The sequence below is a fragment of the Strongylocentrotus purpuratus genome, unplaced genomic scaffold (genome assembly GCF_000002235.5).
Source record: "Strongylocentrotus purpuratus isolate Spur 01 unplaced genomic scaffold, Spur_5.0 spur5_scaffold_14, whole genome shotgun sequence".
NCBI lineage: Eukaryota > Metazoa > Echinodermata > Echinoidea > Camarodonta > Strongylocentrotidae > Strongylocentrotus > Strongylocentrotus purpuratus.
This window is the reverse complement of record NW_022145599.1, coordinates 20,922,765-20,944,674: the sequence shown is the minus strand read 5'-3', so window position 1 is coordinate 20,944,674 and position 21,910 is coordinate 20,922,765. Positions and strand designations below refer to the sequence as shown.

Here is a 21,910-nt window from a genome sequence, read left to right as displayed (position 1 = left end):
TTCTTAATGTCTCGATCTTATTCCCTTTTTAGTCTATCAATAACTGGGTCTGTTTTTGTTTTATTAAATAAAACATGCTATAAGCCATATAACAACACATTCTCTGGCTATGATTATACATTTTAAATATACTAATGTATAAAGTTTCCTTATTTTAGACAAACAAATTATGTGGCACAGTGAATGGTTTTTCTCCACCCACTCTCATCGTACCTTAAGGATTCCCTTTCTCTCTCTTTCTCTGGCTTTCGTAAATTATCTTCTGCAACTAACGGTTTGTTGTCTTGACTGCAGGCACGTAGCCAGACTTTGATGTTTGGGGGGGGGGGGGGGGGGGGGGGGGGGGGGCACATACATGTAATCGATCGAGGTAAAAAAAAAGGGGTCTAAAAAAGTTCAACCGATCGTGGAATTTTCTTCTTTTTTTGGGCCCCCCCCCCCCCCCCCCCCCCCCCCCCCGTGGCTACGTGCCTGCTTGACTGAACAACCTGTTGCAGTTCCATTCTGTCTCACTTTCAGTCGTAGTTGTTATTACCACTCATTTACGTTTACTCGTTATCAACTACGATCAACCATTCCATATTCACTCCATTACTGTCCACATTTCACTTGGATTAACTTCACTTTTCCTTTTTGCAGCCTTTGCAGGAGCTTTGAACATGTTTAATGTAGAGACCAGAGAGATCGGAAAATATGTTAATCATTTTATTCAAATTTTCTAACTTGAAAACGGAAAGTGAAACATTGTTTTTCAACATCTTGACATAATTTTTGTTTAAAGACAATGGAATTTAACGCTGGAAATTTTGAATTGGGTTGTCCCCCTCCCCCCCCCCCCCCCAAAAAAAAAACAACAACAACAACCCAGAAGTGGTTTGTTAGTTAGGAGGCTCATGTCCTTTATAATTTTATTTTTAAGAATAGTTTTCTCTTTTTGTATTAATTTTACATTAGTATACCATTAATTTCACTGGGAAAACCACCCCATTCCCTTACACATCAATACTGCCATTACTTCTAGCAACAGTAATTCTATAATTCAAAACGTTTTCATTTTCTAAATTCTTCTAATATAAACATATAACAAATATAATATTGTTTACACTTTTGCAACCTGTTACATGGTCCATGTAGAAACAGCACCAGGAAGAGGATAACAAGCCCCCCCCCCCCCCCCCCGTTTTCTTAAGCTAGGAAGTATCAAAACATGATTCTATTAAAATTAGCAGTTTGGATACAAAAGGCAATGATGATTAGCAGTTTCCATATTTAGTGCATTTAGAGGGTTGTCTTTCAAACCTTCTTACATACAATACTTGAAGCAGCAATAATGTAATAATCTACAAAACTTCAAATACAGAAGTCCATAGACTGAGGTAAATGAATTTCAACATGTATAATTATAATTAAAATATCATTGATCAATTCAATCTCTGATATAGACCGATAGATCATTATCACTCAAATTTCAAGGAAATTTCTTTCTGCCCAGCCCTCAGTTTCATCATATAAGATGGTAGTTGACATTGTTAAAATGTTAATGTTTATTCATTGATGATTAGTTATCTTTAAATATTTGAAAGTTGACAAGATGATAAATTCATTAGCTTTTTCTAAATGTGGTATTCTACAAATATATAATACAAATAATAAATAAATAGTATGTAAATATTCAAGTTTAAACCCATCTCTAATGTCCTCTTTCATTATATGAGGGTTGCATCTTTAAGACGTAGTCCCATGAAGATGTCTTCTGCATTCATTGATGAAGTTGTAGGCTAGTTTTCAGAAGAAAGGGCTGTGATGATAACCCAAGTCTGTTGAATGGAAAAATGAAATAAGATACAGTGTATAAGAAAATAAACAACAACTAATAACATACACCCTGATACCTGCTCTGACAAAAAGAGGAAGGACTAATATTCACTTGGGATTCTAGTGGGCAAACCTAAACTATTTTACCTACAAGACTAGTTACTGACCACATGTTAGATTATTTCTGATGATCCCATTAAGACGATAGGCCTGCTGGAGCTTGGATCAGACAAGGTATGAAATAAGTAATACGTGTACAATGTACTTGTATTGTGAACTTGTGCTCAAAATTGAATAATACTCGGTTAAGTATGGGACATAAAATGACCACACAACTTGGACCAGAGAATGTACTGGAAATAATGATATTAAAACATACGTAATGTAGACTTATATTTCATCGATATCAACATTTTATTTTAAATCTAAATCACAATTGTGATATTCAGTCAAGTATTCTTTTACAAGTAACGGACAATGAAAAATATGTTTTTCAGATCTATAACTTTCTGCATGATATGTGTTCTACAATAGGTTATTGGGGGTACCTACATTGTATATTAGCACACTTGCTCGTATGAAGTGTAGTAGGCCCGCATCTCTAGATATGCTTCTGTCAATATCTGTTCTTTGTTCCTCTCCTGGGTTTGTAATCAGCATGCCTTCATCATCCACTGTAGAGAAGCATCATCCTGCATAAGAGAAAACAATGTAGGTACTTCAATTAAAAATGATAATAATAGATACATATCAACCATAATACATCCTATAAACAGACTTTTATCAATCTTATGTTGTGTTCTTCTTCATCTTCATTGCTCAAGAGGTGAAAGGACCACTTACAAAAAAAGTAATGAGGGGTCCTGTGTATACCCTACATGTATGATCATTATTATTATTATGTAGTGCTTTGAATGTGCATTAGACATCGTTCTGTACACACAGGACCTCCTGTAAATAAGGACAAATCCCTTTGTAAACAAAGAAAGGGAAGAACTAGAATAAAATATCCCTTCCACTATATACACTTGCAACATAAACTTAGTTCCATTTCCTTTTTAGTGAATTGATAGGTGGTCGTTTAATATTTGTGTGCTAAATATCCTGAAAATTTTACCTGCAATGGGACTTTCAGCTTCATCTTGCAAATATAAGAAATGTTGTAATGTCTACTCATCAGTTAACTCCTTCCAGCTCTTCATTAGTTTCAATCTGTTGAAACAAAAAGAAAACAAAATCAATATAGATCTAGCATAAAAGCTATTTTTCATGTCATGGTTGGCCTTAATTTTAATATGGTGTGAAAATCAACATTCCAATTTAATGGACCAAAGTACAAAGTAAAATTAAATGGAAGATTTAACTTGTGCCTCAAAAGTGCTTTATATATGGCCTATAAATATAAAGTAGTCTTAAGTAGAATTGGTTTATTAAGACAAGAAGAAGTGGACTACATAAGTAAACATAATTGTGGACTAGGGGTCTTCTCTTACACAAACAAATAGATTTATCAACATGAACTGCACGATTTGGAGAAGAAAGAAATCTCTAATATATTAAAAGTAATAATAATAGGGGTCAGGCACGTACGCAGGGGGGGGGGGTGTTAGACCTCCCCCTTGAGTTTTTTTTTTTAGGTAGACCTAGACCTCTATATGTTTTTCTGGAAACCCCCCCTTTTTTAGTGTTGATTTTAAAAAAATCAAAAAAAATCCTAATGGATGACCTCAAAAAGACCCCCCCCCCCCCCTCCCCGCTTAATCAGCGGCTGGCTGAGTCGTTGCGAAATTTTTGGCCCGATTTCAAAATGTTAAACCCCCCACCCCCCCCCCCCCCCCTTGATAGGGATCTAGATCTAGATCTAGTAGATCTACTAGACTCTAGGGACTAGGCTCTAGTAGTAACTGTTAGATCTATACTAGAGACGAGTAATGACAACTTGACAAGCACACTGAACCCACACAAAATCTAAATAAACAAATCCTATTCCTAGATCTAGTGTTGATGTTTTTTGAATATTTTTTATTAATAAGTTCCAGGTTTACATCTAAATTAAATAGGATTTGGAGTTGTTTGATTATCAATGGTCACAGATAATTTTGGTATAGAAATAAAGTTGACACGCACCGCGTATGAACTATGATGCAACTGAGCGAACGGATGGCACTGATATTTAGTAAAGCCATCCGAGTCCACATCTAAGTAAGTTAGGTCTAGATCTACTAAAGATTTTAACAAGAATTAGACTCTAATCCACTTGGATTATCAAAAAAATCATGCTTCGTAGATTATTTTAAGGTGAAACGTTAAATCTAGATTTAAATTAAATCGATGATTGGTGAATTAGATTCATGATGACGATCAAATCTGAAATAAAACTTGATTAGAAAGTTTGATCTTGATGCAAAATGAGCACCGAAATTCCCCGGGGTGGGCCTGCCGGAACGCCGGGGCCCTAACTGGAGTACTAGGGTGAAATGACGGCAAACCGCAGTCAAACTACTTCATGACGATGAAAATCAAAGTGCAATTTCAAGAGCAATATTTAACTAGTCTTTTCCCCAAAAATCTGTTGAGAACTGTCTCCAAATGTAACGAAATTACCGTACATCACGAAGACTATTGCAGCTTTTTCAAAATGATGACTAAATACTCACTTAATCTACTCATATTTCAATCAATTACTCACCCATTCTCAATGAACTAACTCTTCTCAGTTTGTGCGAGTGTAGTAGCGTCGTGCATAAATCTGCATAATTAAAGTGACGCAATGAGGTCAAATATATTATCCGGTTTCTTAAACGATACTATCGATAAAATACATATTCATGAGGCTCATATCCAATCAAAAAGCCGCCTCGGTAGCTTATTTTGTCTTCAAATGATCCAAAAGAGGCGGAGCCTAATCCCATTCGTCTGCATGGTTTCCGCGCGTGCTGCTTTCCGTCTAGTAATTATATTTAAACGTCTTTGCTTAGACCCGATGACGTCATGTGGGAAAGTTGATGTGGTCGACTCGAGCGGATTAATTGCAACTCGATTTGCCTATGTAATTTGCGTGTTAAAATAAAAATCGCACCGCACGAAAATTATACACTAACATGTATGGGAGAGCGTAAGGGAGGAACGATGCTCACATAATTATTTCGGGATTGACCAACTGACACTAAAACAGTCTAGTCAAGACCACCTGAGGCTAGATCTAACATCCACTGTAGGCTTTTTATACTTTTCTGTCAAACAACTCCGAGGAGCCCAACCGGGCTTACTTATTATGTCGCAGCCGCAGGTCTGTGAGTATGAAGGGAGCGCCGTCGCTAGCCGGCCGACCAGCGCTAGCTAGCATTGGATTTGGAGCTACCCTTTCATTGTTTTACATCGTCTACTGTTATGATGGCCTAAAATTAATCAAATGGCTAGATGTAACCTTTATCAGACTCATACTATAACAAATTTTGTCTCACCTAATATTATGCCGATTGCACATTATTCCCTGTTTCCATACTTTAGCGCCAAAGACTAATAAAGTAAGAGACGGTTTCTTTATATACGACAGCCATGTCATGATTTAGTGTTATGCATACTTATGCTACTACTCGTTTAGTTGTGTACGTACATATATATACAAACAAACATACTAGTACAAGTACAAAGAGCCTATGGCGCTCCTGCGCGCTGCGCCGTCGACGCTGTATATTACGCGAAGCTTACGTTGTTATATAGGTCAACTGATAACCTGCGCTCGCGCTGCACGCGCTGCATGCATTGTTTTTATTCCATTTGATCGAAACCCGAAGCGGTTGCTTGCAGCATCACTGAGCTGCCGGTGCCAAAGCCCCATTTAAGCATCCTCGTAGTATGCTTAAATATAGGGTAGATTTCTTACTTATTTTAGATATCTCGATTGTATTAGAATACGACATGCTACTTAAGTCCTTTTTCTTAGATAAAATCTAAGAATCCTTCTTAATCTTAAGGCAAATTTCTTAAGTCCCCATTGCTGTTATAGAATACGATTTTTGGCTAAGATTTTTTCTTAGCCAAAATTTAAGAAAAAGTACTTAGATTTCAAGCTTAAGAAGTTTATTGAATACGGGCCCAGGAGCGCTTCTTAAAACCAAACTAAAATATTTCAAAGCGATCCTTAGATCCCCTTAAAAATAAGTACATCTGTCCCTTACCGCTGTTATATGCCAACTTCAAATAATTTTATTTGACTTCAAATACAATTATTCTTTTCAATTTATATGTCAACGGTAGTACCGGTCTTTATGAATAAACGACATGTTATGTAGAAACCAGCCTGTAACATTTTGGGAAATATTGCATTTAAAGTGCGTGTAATGAAAACAAATGAATAAATGATAAACTTAATCACAGCATCATTCCTCTAATATATACAGTCACTCACCAAATAAAAAAAACAGGCACTTCATATCGGCGTTTCTGTTGCCATGTAAACGCTTTATCAGTTGACTTTTCTAACGGCTTCCGCGTCGTTATAACCGTACTTATAGCATGTACTTAATGTCACGAATGATTAGGCAATTAAGATAATAATTGATGCGCAAACTGAAATCGAGGCATCATCCTGTGTTTGCTCTCGATGAGTTTATCTTGGCGGTCGCAATGGCCGTGACCAATAGTACTGTCCTCCTACTTAATTATCACTGGCATTTTATCATTCGGAGAAAGGAGGGGAGGAAGAGGAAGAGAGAGAGAGAGTGGGGGGGGGGGGGGGGAAAAGAGTGAGAGGGGGAGATAAGTTTTAAAAACTGAGAGTGTTTGGAGGTATAGTCACGGGAGTGATTAACAGTGTCCTCATTGCTGTCACGGGTTTTGTAATCAGAAATGGGAGAGTTAAAGAGAGAGAGAGAAAGAGAGAGGGAGAGAGAGAGAGAGAGGGGGGGGTAAAGAGTGAGAGGGGGAGATAAGTTGAAAACTGAGACGTTTCGAGGTAGTCACGGGAGTGATTAACTGTCCTAATTGCTGTCACGGATATTGTTATCAGAAATTGGGAGAGAGGGAGAGAGAGAGAGAGAGAGAGAGAGAGATAGAGAGAGAGGGAGGGGAACAGAGGAAGAGTTGAGAGACAGAAATCATTTTAAGATACTCCTGGGAGTCCTTCATGTCCTCCTTGCTATCATAATTATGTACTCTTATTACAGATGGGGGAGACAGGAGTAGAGAGATAGAGACAGACATACCATGGACCTACTATGGACAGACAGACAGACAAGATGACAGACAAACAGAGACAGAGAGAGGGGGTGATAGTAGTTGAGAGACAGACTATTTTGATGGTTGCCATGGAAGTGACCAATATTTATTATACATGATTGTCCTACTGCCTGTCACTGGTATTCTTGCTTCTTGTGATACTGTATATAAAATACAATACAAAAAATGTTGGTCCTGTGAAAAAAATATAGTTTTGCTAGAAGAAGAAAAAAAGTTCTGCTTTTTGGCAAGTGATAATCATTTAATATAAGTTCTAGTATTGTAAAGAATTGTTTTTAAATTCTTTTTCATGTCAAAAGGTATGTTCTTTCTATCAAGTTTGTAGATACATTTATATAACTGACATCGATAAAGGTCACTAATTAAGAATGCGATTTTGGCAAAATAAAATATCAGTGTGTGCTCTAAAGAAAGTGTTACACATTTTTCTTAAACCTTTTTATTTCTGGAGCAGTATATTTTTTTTCCCGGTCTTCTTTATGCTGCATTTCCCCCACTCCAGTATTCAATAATCTAGATATGATAAGATAATAGTAGAATACAACAAATCCCCGGACCATTAACAATATCTTTTCTCATTTCTCACATCCTTTCCGTTTAATTCCATGCACATTTGTTGTTAGGGCCATAAAATCTAGTACATATTCCTGAAATTAAAATCCAGTTGGGATTGACGTCACCAAGATTTTCCTTTCTCGTCTGAAAATCAAAATCAACTAAAGAAACCATTATTGCATTCGTTCCAAGCCCCAATCTACATTTTAATTCAATTTGTCTGACTTATTGACTCTATTGGCTTTTCCATTCGTAAATCCAGCTTCTCATAATAATATATACCACCGTACAAATTTAATAGATCGAAAAAAAGATCAAAAGATTCGAAAGATTATGGTAGTAGTGGTGATGGATTTTTAAAGCAATACTTGGGTACTTTGCTGCCTGTGCAGCCGTACATCTCCTCTTGAGAGCCAGAAGAACTTTAAAGGTACTATGTCACATTTGCAGGCCAAGTAAATGAAAAAGTTAAATTCCAACGGCATTTGACAGATAATACTAATTTAGAACTTTCCTCAAAACGAAAGGTCTTGAAAATGTCTTTTTGTGGGAAAATAACGATCGTTAGTTGTTGAATCAACTTTAGGGATTGCAATCCTTTCAGTAAGTAGTCTGATTTTCAGACCTTTGTACCGAATGGTCGTACATTTTGTGCTGCGCAAAGATTCAATCAGTTTAATTTTGGCCATTACAAAAAGTGGGTTATTGAGGTAGACAAATGCTCATGTACCCTTTACAGCTCATTTTATGTATGTTATTAACAAAAATAAAAAGAAGTCAGCCAGTCACTCAATAGTGTCTGACAGTAAGGTCTAGAAAGTAAACGGGTATTTCCTTACATAATTTGAATACTAGGACACTGCTAACGTTTAAAATTCACCGATAGGACATACGTGACATATTCATAGTTCCTGCAAAGATTTACAGTATGAGACGTTGGCTACAAATGGGACATAGGAGGCTACCTTTAACTCATGATAAAAGTGTATGAGTTAATATAAACCCGCTTATCACTAGAGGATAATTCATTTTTAAAAATGATATTATATTTTCAATTACAGAACTTGATCGAGTAAACAAGGTGTCCTCATATTTTTCGATTTAAATATGAGCAAGGTAAACCCTAAAATTAACATCTTAACATATCACATTTGAGACAGACATTAACAAAAATATTAAGGGATGCGTTTAATTATGGAAATTAAGTCCCTGTTCGTCAGAAAGGGAGTCAATTTCTATTATAGACCTACATAAAACTAATTAAAATCCACCATCATGCTAGTAACCAACTTTCTTTTTATTTTCTATGTGGAAACAGGCAGTGGCAATATGAAGGGAGAAAAGAAGAAAATTAAATATTCTGATTGGTAATCTAATTAGGATCTACTTCCATGAATATATCAACTTACAAAAATGAAAAAAATAATCAAACTCGATCTTCCCCTGCCTTGAGTCCACTTAATTATCTCTCCAATCTCCTGACATTAATGATATTGACTAGAAGCATGATAATTTCAGGGCAAGTTCGTTTGGCTTCCTAATGATTTGTAATTAGAGTACGATCAAGGTTGTTATCTAATAGGCCTACTTGATCGCGTCGATACTTAATTAAGCAATCTATTTCCCTTTTATTGAACTCCAACAAAATTCTTTAATTCATCTCAATATTATCTGCTTGCTTGTTATTGTGGGGGGGGGGGGTTCAGCTTAGTTCAGTTCAGTTTATTAAAATACACCAGGGATAGCAGTCATGACGAACAAACATGATCCAATTAGAGACCCTAAAAGCTATGCTTGTGGGTAGGGCCCTGGGAAGGATCGATGATGGACCTCTCAATCCCGGCGGATTAGCAAAGAGACCAACGTGTTTCAAGGATTTGTGCAATTTAAAACATGCAAGATAGTAGGATACGATCATGGATACGATACAGTCTCACTTTTTCCTTTTAGTAAAAGCCGTACTCGGAGTATTTTGCATATAAAAAGGAGAAGTAATGATACACTGCCAGTATTTTCTTATCATCAGTCGTCGCATTTTTAACGCGAAAAGTTGATGAAATGGCTCTACCGGCAAACATGCTTAAAGGAACAAAATTCGCTTTGTTCTTGTTGTGGCTTCTTGTGCCATTCCCGATTGTTTGTGGCGCTCCAGTCATTTGCCCTCAGCCATGTGAATGCTTCGTACATATGCCGGGCATCTTTGTCGACTGTGACGCGAGATCGTTGACCACGGTACCAGATGTCAATGTTCCAAGAGATGCAAGAACATTTGCCTTGACCTACAATCAACTCACTGCCATCGGAGATGAAGCATTCTCCACGCTATCTCGTCTTATTACCTTGCGTCTTCAACAAAATGCTATATCAAGACTGGGACCAAGAGCCTTTGTCGGACTTGCTAGTCTTCGGGAACTAGATCTTTCATATAATCAGATAACACATATCACTTCTATTCGAGACTTGCCGTTTCTTATCTACCTAGAATTAAGCTCGAATTTTATCCAGGAAATTACATCCACCAGTTTCCAAAACGTTGCCGATATCAGCGATTTGAATTTAGAGATGTCTCATAATTTCATGAAGAGTTTATCATCTTTATCTCCTTCGATATGCATCATCAGTGTCATAGCAGTTGGTTTAAAGCATTTCGATATTCATGAAATAAGGCATGCGAACCGGCTTCGTACGATTGATTTGAGTGATAACAGTATCCGTCACCTACCGGATCTGGCGAGCCTGACGACTCTAGAATTCCTTATCCTCAGGAGAAATCCAATCCACACGATTTCCAACCCACCCCCTTCTTCAATCTTGAAAATAATTGATTTGCGTTTCGCAAACCTTATGCATCTCCCAGACTCCTGGGGGTACGTCAATCTTACTCTGCTTCATTTGGACGGGAACCGTTTCGAATCATTTCAGAATGTATTTCCTTCTAAAAGCAGTGCTGTACGTAATTTACTGTTATCGGGAAACAAGATGAAAGACATCCATGCTATTCCTTACTCACCCAACCTGATTTCTCTTTATGTTAACGATTTGGCAATAAGTGGAGAAGTCACTTTGGACTTGTGCGTCTTTCCAAATATTATGTACCTCCATCTCAGTAAGAATGACATTAGTGAGTTTAAAATAACAGATGGGCGTGATACAACGCATTGCAACACTTCTAATAGTATTGTCCCCTCAAGCTTATCAACGTTAAATCTCGACCAGAATAGAATAACAACACTGGCCTTTCTTCGACACACTCCTGGCCTAGCAAATCTTCGTATGGCGTACAATAACATTCAAAGGATTGACTGGGAACCGGCTGACCAACACGAAGGGCTGAGATCAATTGATTTGTCATACAACCGACTAGCTGTACTTGAAAACTTTACTGGAATGAGTGTTCTTCAGTCCCTTATCCTATCACATAATCGAATCCGAACAGTGCTTGCAGGAGCATTCAACGGCTCGTTCAACGTGCAGTATTTGCAGCTTGATGGAAATCAACTGACAGAATTTCCTGATCTGTCCGCATTGCCCCAACTCAGGTCCTTAGATTTAAGATTCAATTCCCTCAAGGTGGTGACCGAGAATAATTTCATAAATCTGTCATTTCTCACTCACCTTAAACTTAGCTCAAATGAAATTTCTAACATTTCACTTCCAGCAAATCTAACACTTCATCAGTTATTCTTGCAAAACAATGCATTGACTTCTGTGGACAGAGTCGGAAATGCTTTGACATTAGACGTAAGTGGAAACAGGATCAGTAGTGTTTGCTCGGTGGTTTTTGACAGACGAGTGATGGAAAACATCATCATTGACAATAATAGGTTAACAGACCTACGTTTGCCTTTGGATTTAAGGCAAATTACTTGCTCTAATAATCGCATCAAGACTTTTTCTGTCAACTTTTGCCATACCACGGAAACTCAAGATGAGTTGATGTCCATCCCATGCGAGCTTTCCTATGTGTCATTAGGATGGAATGACATATCCTACGTCGGTCCAGGAGCTATGGAAGGATGCGCCATATGGTATCTGAATCTGGAAGGAAATCCAATTGTATCATTTTTCGTTGAGTATTTTCCTGATTTGCTTATGCTTTCTCTATCACATACGAATGTACAAAACATTTCGTTGATTACCCCTAACAGAACTTCAATCATCCTTAAGAAGATTTGGATGGTTAATGTAACGTTGTTTCGTCTCAACCGTCAAACCAACGCCTCAATATTCGAACCTTCACTTCAAATGGTAACTCATTTGCTTCTTAATGGCAACGACGTGGTTAGTATTCCCATGTTAAAGGCGCCCCTCCTGACGAATCTGAACTTGAGTAACAACAGGATCAAGTCTTTTTCTCTGGAAACCTTCCTTGAAATCCCCAGGATCCGAATCATCGATCTTAGCAAGAACTCGATCAGAACCATCCCATGCCTTGCCTTTGTGAAAGCAGTCCACGTCGTGGAAATCAATCTCGAAAACAATCGGATTGACTTCATCGGTCAGTCTGCCTTCGTCAACCAGAGCCATTTCACTCTCCGCCTTGGAAACAACCAGCTTGTGTCTCTGCACCCATCATCCAGCCTTCCGCTTCTGTCAAGGAATGTCTACTTCGACCCAAACCCCTGGCGTTGCGACTGTGAGGCCGTGGCACTGGTGGGATGGCTTCAGAGGTCGGGGGTGCAGAGGGTCTACTGTTCGAGTCCAGCAATCTTCAGAAATAGAAGTGCTGTGAGTCTGCACCCTTCTGAGCTCTGTCCAGACGGTTATTCCGAGGAGTCATCTGGAAACGGCAGTGACACTGAGAACAGTCTCCTACTCGATCATTTGCCCTTTCACAATGACCATAATTATAGCGTTGGTGGTCACGATAAAGCAGAGCCGTTGCTTTCCTGTCGAAATTATATGGTTTTTCACTCTGGCGTATTTTTCTTAATACGTTCATTCTTATAAATGCACACTAGCCCAAATATATATGATATTATGTATATACACTACACAATATCTGTAAAGCACTTAGAGACATTGTCAGTGGCGGAGCCAGGAATTTCATACGGGGGGGGGGAGCACAAAATCGCATGAGGTGAAATAGATTAAAAACGATGGAGTGAGGCATCAGCGGCGAGGGAGCGGAGCGACCTAGCGGGGTGGGTCTGTGATGGGTTCAGAACCCTCTCCCTGAGTAGGAAGCATTTTTGCAACTTTAGAACCACATTATAGGCGCATTTTCAGGCACTTCCTGGAGTAATATGACGTAAAATTGCTTTTTCCTACCCCCTCCAAGAGTAGGGATCTTTTGCAATTTGAGAACCACATTTGGCGCATTAATTTCCACCGGCGCTTCTTTGAAAAAAAACCTTTTGGTTAGAAGTTTATTAGAGAAAAGTGATCTGTCACGTCGCGAGACGTTGTATAATCTTCGTTGCTGCATAATGACAAAGACGGTGGTCTGGTACTTCACCAGTACTTGCAAAAATTATCTCGAGTGTATAAACTGTGTTGTTATCAGAGGCGTCGCTAGACCTTTTTTCAGTGGGGGGGGGGGGGGTGTAGAAGCCACCAATTACCTACAAATATATTAATGCCAATGTCCCAATGTTAACAAATTTAACCCTATAAACCCGGGGCCATGCAATTCCCCTCGCCCCCTCCCGTGCGAAGCGCGGAAGCTTTTACACTTCATCAAATTATTAGAGAAAGAAGACGATTTGTTGTACCATTCCCGACTCTTACTTTTTGTTGCGCCCCTCCCGCGCGAAGCGCAGAAGCTATGACGTTTCATTTAATTATTAGAGAAAAAGACGATTCGTTCTACCGTTCTCGACTCTTAGACCCCGTTCTCACTCACTTTGAAAGTGGTCTAGTTAGACCGCTCCAGAGGAACGGGTCTTGAGGAACGGTTTGCGAGCGTTCACACTCCGAGCAGTTTTTTATGGCTCAAACCGCTCCACGAGTCAAAGTGGTCTTGTTGCTATGGCAGCTCAGGTCAGCAGGTCAATTTTTTCGCGCGCGGAATACAAACCGTATGTACTGTACTACATGTTTCGCACGGAACGTCACTAGCTCACTTCCGGTCAAAGTACGCTTCCGTTCACATTGCACGTTAGAGCGGTCCAAACCGCTCTTAATAAGACCCGTTCCTAAAGACCACCTCCCGAGGTGGTCTTCTGGAGCGGTCCTGAAGTCCACTTCTGGAATACTTTGACCGTTCTCACTCACCTAAGAACTGCTCCTGAGGAACGGGTCTTAGTTATACCGCTCCAACGAAGTGAATGAGAACGGGGTCGTAATCTTGTCTGAATTCAGTTTCCCACTCCCATGCGAAGCGCGGAAGCTTTGACGTGTCATTAAATTATTAGAAAAAGAAGCCGATTCGTTGTACTGTTTTTCGTTTCTTATATAATACTTGTGTGAATTCAGTCCCCCCCCCCCCCCCCCCCCCCGCCCGCGCAAAGCGCGGAAGTTTTTACGTTTCATTTAATCATTAGAGAAAGAAGACGTTTTGTTATAACGTTTTCGACTCTTAATCTTGTCTAAATTCAGTTTCCCACTCCCGCGCGAAGCGCGGAAGCTTTGATGTGTCATTAAATGATTACTCTTAATCCATGTCTGAATTCATTTTTCACCCATCCCGCGCAAAGCGCGGAATCTTTCACGTTTCATTAAATTATTAGAAAAAGAAGCCGATTCGTTGTACTGTTTTCGTTACTTATATACTCCTTGTGTGAATTCAGTTCCCCCCCCCCCCCCCCTCCTCCCGCGCGAAGCGCGGAAGCTTTGATGTTTCATTAAGGTTTTAAAGAAAGAAGACGTTTCGTTATAACGTTTTCGACTCTTAATCCTTGTCTGAATTCAGTTTCTCCCCCTCCCGCGCAAAGCGCAGAAGCTTTGGCGTTTCATTAAATTATTACTCTTAACCCTTGTCTCAATTCATTTTCGCTCATCCCGCGCGAAACGCGGAAGCTTTGATGTTTCATTTAATAATTACTCTTTATCCTTGTCTGAATTCATCGCCGATCCCGCGCGAAGCGCGGAAGCTTTTACGTTTCATTAAATCATTAGAGAAAAAGACGATTCGTTCTACCGTTCTCGACTCTTAATCTTGTCTAAATTCAGTTTCCCACTCCTGCGCGAAGCGCTGAAGCTTTGACGTGTCATTAAATGATTACTCTTAATCCATGTCTGAATTCATTTTTCACCCATCCCGCGCAAAGCGCGGAATCTTTCACGTTTAATTAAATTATTAGAAAAAGAAGCCGATTCGTTGTACTGTTTTCGTTACTTATATACTCCTTGTGTGAATTCAGTTCCCCCCCTCCCCCCTCCCGCGCGAAGCGCGGAAGCTTTGATGTTTCATTAAGTTATTAGAGAAAGAAGACGTTTCGTTGTAACGTTTTCGACCCTTAATCCTAGTCTGAATTCAGTTCCCCCCCCCCCCCTCCTTCCGCGCGAAGCGCGGAAGCTTTGACGTTTCATTAAATTATTAGAGAAAAAAGACGATTCGACTCTTAATCTTAAAAAATGTTTCTTTTTCCCGATAAAAAGTCACAGTTCGTAGTCGGCCGACCGATATAATACATCTCACCGACTTAAAACTTTTGCATTGATACAGTACACTTGGATCGAGCGAGAATACCGACACAGCGGACCCGACACAGCACCATAAATATCTATGCGTATCTTTCTTGCCCCCTCGACGTGGTGACTCCACCGAACATCCCCCTGTCTCTTTTACTCACACCCCTCTTATCTCAGGCTCTTACCCCCCCCCCCCTCTCTCTCTCTCTTCTCTTTCATCTCCCGTCTCTTTTGTTTCCTTTTTCTTTTCTTTTTTTCCTTTCCTCTTTTTTTTCCTTTCCTCTCCTTCCTCTTTTTTCTCTTTCTCTCTTCTCTTCTCTTACATTTCTTTCCTTTCTTGTCTTTTCCTTTTTTCTTTTCTTTCCCTTTCCCTTTCATTTCCTCCCTCCCCCTTCTTCTCTCTTTTCCTTTCCTCCTCCTTTTCTCTCCTCCCTCTTTTCTTCTTCTTTCTTTCTTCCCTTTTCTTTCTTTTCCCCCTCCGTTTTCTCCCTTTTTTCTCCCCCTTCCCCCTTTTTCTACCGGAGGGGGGGGGGGCACGTGCCCCCTGCGCCCCCTGAATCCGCCACTGGTTGTAGATATATTCAACGCTTTATAAAACCAAAATCCTATGACGATGATTATTAATACTACATGTATTTACGGTGTTAAGGGCTTAGACAGTGAGACGATTAATCATCTGGCTCAGCTCTAAAAGCTTTGCATTTTAAAGTTCATCCATAACTAGATGTAATAAATAAAGAAATAAAAGAAAAATAAAGGAAATCCATTGCTTTGAGAATTCCGTTCCATATCATGTAGCAGCAGTATTCAAGCTCCTCAAAAAGTTCTGCAATTCAAGTTTGAGCATTGCTATTTCTCTTGTTACTGTATTATCATACTTCAATTTGGTATCATTTAAAAACATGTTTATTTTCATTATACCTTAATCCTTGACTGAATTCATTTTCGCTCATCCCGCGCCAAGCGCGGAAGCTTTGATGTTTCATTAAACTATTAGAGAATCGAAAGAAGACGATTTGTTGTATCGTTCTCGACTCTTAATCCTAGGCCGAGTTCAGTCCCCCCCCCCCCCCTTCCCAGGTGATGCGCGGAAGCTTCGACGTTTCATTAAATTATTAGAGAAAGAAGACGATTCGACTCTTAATCATTGTCTGAATTTTTAGAAAATGTTCCTTTTTTCCGATAAAAAGTCACAGTACGTAGGGGAATTTTTTGTTCTTTTGTTCTTTTCTATCCCTTTCCCTCTCATTTCCCCCTCCCCCATTCCTTATTTCTCCCGACAGCAGTGCAATTCTACCGCCAATATCATGACAGGTGGGTAGGCGCACCCCCACGACACCTTTAGCGACGACCCTGGTTGTTTTAAAAGAAATGCAATTCCTCATGCTCTCGCACCTCTCTTCTATCGTTATTCAATTCTCTTTCATTGTTTTCCTTCCTCTCTTTCCCCCTTCTTTCCATCTCCTTTTTGTTGTTGTTGTTCTTCTTGTGTTATTTTCTTTGGGGGGAGCTACACGCCTGGCAAGAGGGATCCCATATTATGCACACTGAAATATTGCGTGCGCCCCCCCCCCGCCCCTTTCCCGGTAAAAAAACTCCTTCTTATAATATCATCCCCCTTTCTTTCTTCCCCACCCCCTCCCCATCCCCCTTTTCTCCTCCGTCTTTCCCCCTTTCTTCCCTTTCCGCCTTTTCTCTCCACTTTCTTTCTCTTTTTCCTTTCCTCCTCCTTTTTCTCCTCTCCCCTTTTCTCTCCTCCCTCTTTTCTTCTTCTTTCTCTCTTCCCATTTCATTCTTTTCCCCTTCCCCCTTCACCCCCTTTTTTTTCCTTCCCCCTTCCCCCTTTTTTTTTACCGGAGGAGGGGGGGGGGGCACGTGCCCTCTGTGCCCCCTGAACCGCCACTGATTGTAGATATATTCAGCGCTTTATAACACCAAAATCGTATGACGATGCTTCTTAATACTACATGTATTTACGGTGTTAACGGCTTAAATAGCGAGACGATTAATCATCTGGCTCAGCTCTAAAAGCTTTGCATTTTAAAGTTCATCCATAACTAGATGTAATAAATAAAGGAAATCAATTGCTTTGAGAATTCCGTTCCATATCATGTAGCAGCAGTATCCAAGCTCCTCAAAAAGTTCTGCAATTCAAGTTTGAGCATTGCTATCTCTCTTGTTACTGTATTATCATACTTGAATTCGGTATCATTGAAAAGCCTGCTTATTTCCCTTATACAAGTATTCATGGAATGCACAGTAGATCTGAATATCGGGCCTAGTCAAAAGTGAAATATTGCAGAATGCATTGTTATTTTTTTTTTTTTTTTGGAGGATGGATTATATTTAAAGAGGCGACCAGGCATGAATTCTAACGGTGTATTCTCCTATTCTTAGGAGAATGAAACATGTTTTGAATGATGTTGAGGTGGTCAATATTAAATGGCGTGCTATATGCCGTTTTCATCTTTGCTTGGAAGATGAAAAGTGTTTTGATCGATTGATCGTGAGATTATCATTGAAAACGCAATCTATCCACCAAACAAATGAAGAATTCAGTTGAGAACAACAATTAATTTTGCAACATTTCACTTGAGACTTGGCCACATATTTAGGTGAACTGCACATTCCATGATTACGCGATCATTACAATTGGGGCATCATTACAAAGGGGAGTTAACATGTTTTTCGATGATGATACCAAGGTAAAGTAGGATAATATAGCAACGAGAGTTATCAACGCTCAAACTTGAATTGCAGACCTTTGTTGAGGAGTTATGTGTTCGTAAAATCTTTGTTTTGTTTGACTTTGTATGATCAACTTGTCATTTTGTTCCATCACCGGTACATGTAATAAAATGGTGGGGATCAAGGAGAGGGATGCATGGGGATGCAAAGTGAAAAACTATAGGTGCTGTATATAGACAGGAGCTGACAAGAGCGAATTGTTATTGTATATCTTTGTCTCTCTCTCTCGCTCTTTCCCTCTCTCTCTCTCTCTCTCTCTCTCTCTCTCTCTCTCTCTCTCGCTCGCTCTCGCTCTTTCACTCGATCTACATGTACCCCTGATGATCTGTTTTATGATTAGGAGCTTGTGATTTGAATATAAAACAAAAATTCTCTCATAATTTCTGATATTTAAAATACTAATTGTGATTGTTACCAAGATTTATTTACACATTTGTATTCTTGTTATTTTAATTTGTATTAGGAATTATATTTGTTTTGTTTATGTGTATTGTGTGAATGTCTGTTAATGAACTTGCTGAAAAACAGCCTTGTGGCTGATAGCAAGTGTTTTAACAGTGGTTAAATAATTAAATAAATAAATAAAACATAACAAATGTCATACCTCAGTCATAGCAACGAGACCGACAACAGACTGGAAAAAAAAAATGACATTACCAGAAATGGCCAAGATAACGGTCAGTTTTGGCAGAGTGCAGAAGACATTTGACAGCAGGAAGGGTGTCTAATCATGACCATAGGTGCAAAGGTTTGCTGGGGATGCAGCAGTTTGAGGGGGTGCTCAAAATTTTGCTTGTAGCACTGGGGTGCTGTCAGTGAATAGGCCATTTTCGTAATGTAACCAAATTTAATGCATAAGTGTTTGTGAAGTGCCTCAATACAAAGTATTTCATTCACCCGATAGGAATAATAGTATTTCAATAGTCAGAATGCAACTGCATATATTAAGTGTTGCTAGGTAGGTCAAGCCATAATGTATGTCGAACCTGGCAACAACTAATGTATGCAGTTTGGATTATGTCTATTGAAATACTATTATTCTTATCAGGTGAATAAAATAATTTGAATTGAGGCACTTTACAAAGACGTATGCATTGAATTTGGTTACATTACGAAAATGGCCTATTTGAATAGACCGGTTCACTAACATATTCAAATGTATGGATGTTTCTCTCCTGGGGACCTAGTGACCAGTTATTCCACTAACCTGTCAATAATGAATGAACTTCAGGAATCCAGCCTGCTTAAATTGCGTGTTGCTATGTCGGGCAATTGTTTGGGGGTGTCAAGAACAACCTTTGTTTAAAAAGTGTGTATAAAATTTTAATTTGATAAAAAACCAGTCTATTGAAAAGATACCCCTCAAAATCCCCCCCCCCCTCCCCTCCTCTCCCCCTCCCTTGCCCCTTTGGTGGGCATACACTATGAATATGACTGACAAAGAAAGCTGACAAAATATACAGTTCCTCAGGTAGACATAGAAACATCCCTTCACTGCTATTATGTAAAAATGTGTAGAACAGGTGTCACATGCATATTCACCTGTTCTACACATTTTTACATAATAGCAGTGAAGGGATGTTCCTTTGTTTACCTGAGGAACTATATTTTGTCCGCTTTCTTTGTCAGTCATGTTCATAGTTGGGGCAACTTTATAGGATGTCTTTTCACAATTAAGTTCGCTCACAGCACTTCTACACCATCCTATTTGGCATACAAGGCATACTCTGACAAGAAAAAACAAAGAAAGAAGTTTTTAAAAAAGAAGAAAAAAAGCAGTATCTGGTCTGGGCCCTCGTGTTGCTCCAGAGAATTTTCAACAAGCCAGGCAAGGACTACCTCCCATCCATCCGCAGCTACACCGAGATACAAAACAAACACATTGCAAACAGCATAGTTTTTATATCAATGTTTACATTTATATTTATGATGCAGTGATACATGATGTGCTATACATCCTTATTAATGCTTTTCTTAAACCGCACTGAATAGTAACATAATAATAGGTCCACAGAACACCATGATGAAAACCATCTACAAAATTCCTCTACGCCAATAAAAGTTCACTTTTGTACATATCATCTCTTTTTTTCTATACAAGTATGAATTAAAAAATAAATGTAATTCCACATTATATGATGTACATGGTTACTAATTTTGACTCTATTTATCATACAATAATCTCTGACAGAAGAAATTTCCTCAAAATAATATTTTCTACACAGAGTAGGACTCATGGTTCATCCTATAAAACAGCTTGTTTTGTAACAGTGGCAACCTAAAATTGAAATCAAACTAGTAAAAAAAAAATTAAAAGCAACTACGGAATAGCGAGCTTAATATCCTTTCCTTGGTTTTATTCAGTTTCTACATATTTTCCTATTTTATCAATAAAATTGGCAGTATCAAGAAGATCGAACAACTAAGTATCTGCTTTTCTAACAAGTTGATGCATATCACCCAACATATAAGATGTGTGCAGTTTACCTTTCTTATTCCAAACCAATTTTGGCATGTTTCAATGAACAATATAACACCAGAAAAAGACAAAATATTCTCCTTCAAACTGATGAAATTTAATGATGACATGGTTTGGCATTGCTACGAATTCTTAAGTCATGATCCGATAGTATTCAAAAAATAAATTAAAAGCAAAAATGCTTAATCTTTCATTCTACCTAATGCAGGAACAAAAGAGTTGTACAATTTGTATATGTATACAGTGGAAACTCATTACAAAGAGCTCAGATATAGCGAGGTATCTGTTATAACTAGATAATTTCCACAGTCACAAGGACCTTGTTATAACGAGTTTCCACTGTATACCAAAATGAATTTAATAAGAAAAACATAACCCTTACAGGATTTCTAAATCAGAAATGAACATACTTCTGAGAGTCTTCGGGTGAGGGAAATCTAAGCAGACTTTTCCACGTAGGATGATTGGTGGAAAATGCAGGACATTACATGAGGCCTATTGGTCGTGCAACTGAAGGCTAATAATGGTGATTGAGAACACCTGTTATTGGGTAAACACGGGAATGGTGTTGAATTTCCCATGAGAGACCGCTACTATGCGTCTTTAACATAATTATTTAGGTACACAGTATGCTAGGATTTTTAAGAAATGAAATAAAATGTCCAATGTGAACAGAATCCCTATGCAGTGTTTAGAAGCAGTCCCAGATGAGCCAATTCACAGAGTATTTAATAAGCATATCAAAGTTTAACACTACTACTACTCAATGCAAAATGCAAAAATGTCGCTATGACTCCTTATACATGTCATTGGTAATAAATAAAATGTCCCAAAGAGGAGATGGCATAATCCTATCTAAAGAATCATAGAGAGCTTTCAATTTGCATGATCGGCGTGATCTACGTAGTTAAACTGGCACTGAGACCTTCTGGGCATGGGTCATGGACCCCGCATCTTACGACCGCATTCAGAGTAGACATGAGTTGTGCTGAAAACATGAACTTCAGCCGGATATTGATTTCAAAGAGCGGGTCATGGGATCACAATGGTCTTGTGCATGCTGTTGAGCCACGACATTGCAATAATTTTTTTTGTAAGACGGGGATTTATGTGGAGACGCGACATGGTCAGGAAATTTTACGACGTAGATAGAATCGGTCGGGCAAATTAAAAGCTCCAAATTGTTTTTTAGTATAACTTTCAATATACCAATGTATACCTATGGTTGAGCTTTCTACGATATACGTTTAGCACTTACAGATATCTAAAATCATAAAAACAAAATAAAACAAAACAAAAACAAGGACAAAAGATAAATGCTGAAGATACTTAGACACTCCAAATTAACGTTTTAAAAGATTTTAAGAATAGATATAAGCTTACAATACATGACATTACATCAAAGCATAGCTTCTCAATTCACAATATACAGTATAAATTAAAATAGATTTGAAGTGTCTGTTATGTACAAATCTTTCAACCAACAACAATGAATAC

General features: G+C 38.7%; 1 protein-coding gene and 1 long non-coding RNA gene across 2 annotated transcripts; one reads left to right on the top strand and one right to left on the bottom strand.

Moving 5' to 3' along the window:
* Window positions 1-1,641: 1,641 nt before the first annotated feature.
* Window positions 1,642-4,786, bottom strand: LOC115923538. The gene is made up of 4 exons (XR_004063953.1): window positions 4,505-4,786; window positions 2,933-3,027; window positions 2,368-2,507; window positions 1,642-1,817 (listed from the first exon to the last, which is right to left on the bottom strand). It is a non-coding gene; the product is annotated as an uncharacterized LOC115923538 (long non-coding RNA).
* A 5,012-nt stretch (window positions 4,787-9,798) lies between these two features.
* Window positions 9,799-15,274, top strand: LOC100890808 (leucine-rich repeat-containing protein 15). The gene is made up of 4 exons (XM_030985140.1): window positions 9,799-10,008; window positions 10,828-11,084; window positions 11,994-12,339; window positions 15,221-15,274. Exons 1-4 carry the CDS (start codon window positions 9,799-9,801, stop codon window positions 15,272-15,274), a joined length of 867 nt encoding a protein of 288 aa, XP_030841000.1.
* Window positions 15,275-21,910: the final 6,636 nt, after the last annotated feature.

What these genes read in the sequence shown, in the direction of transcription:
- LOC100890808 (XM_030985140.1), top strand. Translation starts at nt 9,799, where the DNA reads ATGCCGGGCATCTTTGTCGACTGTGACGCGAGATCGTTGACCACGGTA. An exon ending in CAAGAGCCTTTGTCGGACTT is followed by an intron (nt 10,009 to 10,827) that starts GCTAGTCTTCGG and finishes AATCTCGACCAG; the next exon opens with AATAGAATAACAACACTGGC. An exon ending in AACGGCTCGTTCAACGTGCA is followed by an intron (nt 11,085 to 11,993) that starts GTATTTGCAGCT and finishes TGAAATCCCCAG; the next exon opens with GATCCGAATCATCGATCTTA.